This window comes from Eimeria tenella, genomic scaffold (assembly GCF_000499545.2).
Source record: "Eimeria tenella Houghton genomic scaffold, Eth_scaff4561, whole genome shotgun sequence".
Taxonomy (NCBI): Eukaryota; Apicomplexa; class Conoidasida; order Eucoccidiorida; family Eimeriidae; genus Eimeria; species Eimeria tenella.
The window spans coordinates 1-2023 of NW_013545491.1; the positions used below are offsets into that span (position 1 = coordinate 1).

Below are 2023 nucleotides of genomic sequence, written 5' to 3' on the forward strand. Positions count from 1 at the left end.
CAGCGCAGCAGCAGCAGCAGCAGCATCTGCTGCTGCTGCTGCTGCTGCTGCTGCGTCGCCTGGGTCCGCACACAGCTCGCGAGTTGCTGCTGCTCTCTTAGCAGCAATGTGCGCATTCCAGTGCCACAGCGCTGCAGCAAACCGCATAAACCCTAATTCCTAAACCCTAAACACTCGTCGTCAATCTGCATGTAAAAACCCTAAACCCTAAACCCTAAACCCTAAACCCTAAACCCCCGAGGCTGCAGCCTACGGTGTGCGCCCTCGACGCTGCGAATCGCTCAGAGGCCTGCAAACCCTAAAGTCTAACAAACCCTAAACCCTAAACCCTAAACCCTAAACCCTAGAACCTCAGGCCTACCCGCGCTGCGAAGGAGAATGGCTGCCACTGTTGCTGCTGCTGCATCTGCTGCTGCGTCTACTATGGCGAGGCAGAGTTCGCTGCAGTCCTCTCTTTGCTGCTGCAGCTGCTGCAGCAGCTGCTGCGCCTGCTGCCTGCTGCTGCTGTCGGGGCTCTCGAGAGCAGCAGCAATGGCCTCAAAGTTCGCCGCAGTTGGCGGAGCAACAGCAGCCTCCATCCTGCTGCTGCTGCTGCTGCTGCTGCAGCTGCTGGTGGCGGTTGCGTTGCTGCTGCTGGTCCCTTGGCTGCTGCGGCTCTTGCTGCTACTGTCTCGGCGCTGCTGCTGTTGCTGCTGCTGTGCTGCTGCTGCTGCTGCGGCGGCGGCAGCAGCTGTTGACGTTCTTGCTGCAGCAGCTGCTACTGATTTCTCCAGCTGCTAAGTGACTCCCTACAATTGCCTTGGTTGGAGGTTTAGGGTTTAGGGTTTAGGGTTTAGGGTTTAGGGTTTAGAGGCCGCTGGAGTTGCCGGCACTCGTCTGAGGCAGCGTCCCTGGCGGCGTGCGTGAGAATCGGGGTTTAGGGTTTAGGGTCTAGGGTTTAGGGTTTAGGGTTTAGGGTTTAGGGTCAACTGAAGAATTTAATTTCAAAAAAGGCCGCTAAACCCAAAGCAAAAGACAAACAGCGCAGCAGCAGCAGGCTGCTGCAGCGGGAGCTGCTGCTGCTGGTGGCTGCAGCTGCATGCGCTCGAGTTTTATTTTTATGATTTTGCAAATCTTATTGTAAAAAGTTATTTTAATTTAATTTCTTATTCTAATTTTATTTGCAAGCGAAAGGCCCCACGTGACTAGCAACTGCCCCCGCCGGCACACACCGTTAGCTGGCATGCCACAACCCTAACCCTAAACCCCAAACCCTAAACCCTAAACCCTAAACCCTAAATCTTAAAACCTAAATCCTAAACCCTAAACCCTAAATGCATGCCTATGCCTTAAGAGCTGCCCGTGAAAAGTGAAACGAGTTTTGCTCTTCGCCCAGTTGTAGTCCCCAGCTAGCGAAGCCCAAACCACCATTTAGGGTTTGGGGTTTAGGGTTTCAATTTTTATTGGTTCTGCAGCTTCTAAGGCTGAAACCTCGTTTGAAAAGCCTTGGGACTGTCAAACCGAGTATTTATGGTTTAGACTTCTATGATTGAGGTTTAGGGTTTAGATTTGGGGTTTAGGGTTTAGGGTTTAAGACCTACGGCCAGCATTTCCACATCTTGGTTTTCAATATCCTCGACAAAAAACCCCTTTTTATGGATGTATTTTTGCCTAACAACGATTTAGGGTTTAGGGTTTAGGGTTTAAGGTTTGGGGGTTTGGGGTTATCTCTGAGCTTGTTTTTCTGGTATTTGCGGCAGCAGCAAACAAGACACTTTTGCTGCTGCAGGAATGAGAAGAATGCAAGAAAAATAAAACTTTAGAATAATTAAAATAATTAAAATAATTAAAATAAAATGGAAAGATAGACAAATATATTACTTCAAAATGTATTCTAAAATGCCCATGCAACTCTAAAAGTCTTGCTTTATTTATGCATTTATTTGCATCCTTTTTGCAATTAAATATATTTATTAATTGCCCAAGGGTACATTTTCCAAAAATGAAAAAATTAAAAGAAGAAAATAATTGTGCATGCAGTTGT

The 2023-nt window shown here is 48.0% G+C and overlaps 1 protein-coding gene across 1 annotated transcript; it reads right to left on the reverse strand.

The window, feature by feature from the left end:
* Positions 1–39: 39 nt before the first annotated feature.
* On the reverse strand, positions 40–578 carry ETH_00033520 (uncharacterized protein; the record flags this gene model as incomplete). The annotated part of the gene is made up of 2 exons (XM_013380190.1): positions 40–131; positions 362–578. Coding segments are annotated over 2 exons (309 nt in total), but the record flags the coding sequence as incomplete, so codon positions are not given.
* Between the last annotated feature and the right edge of the window lie 1445 nt (positions 579–2023).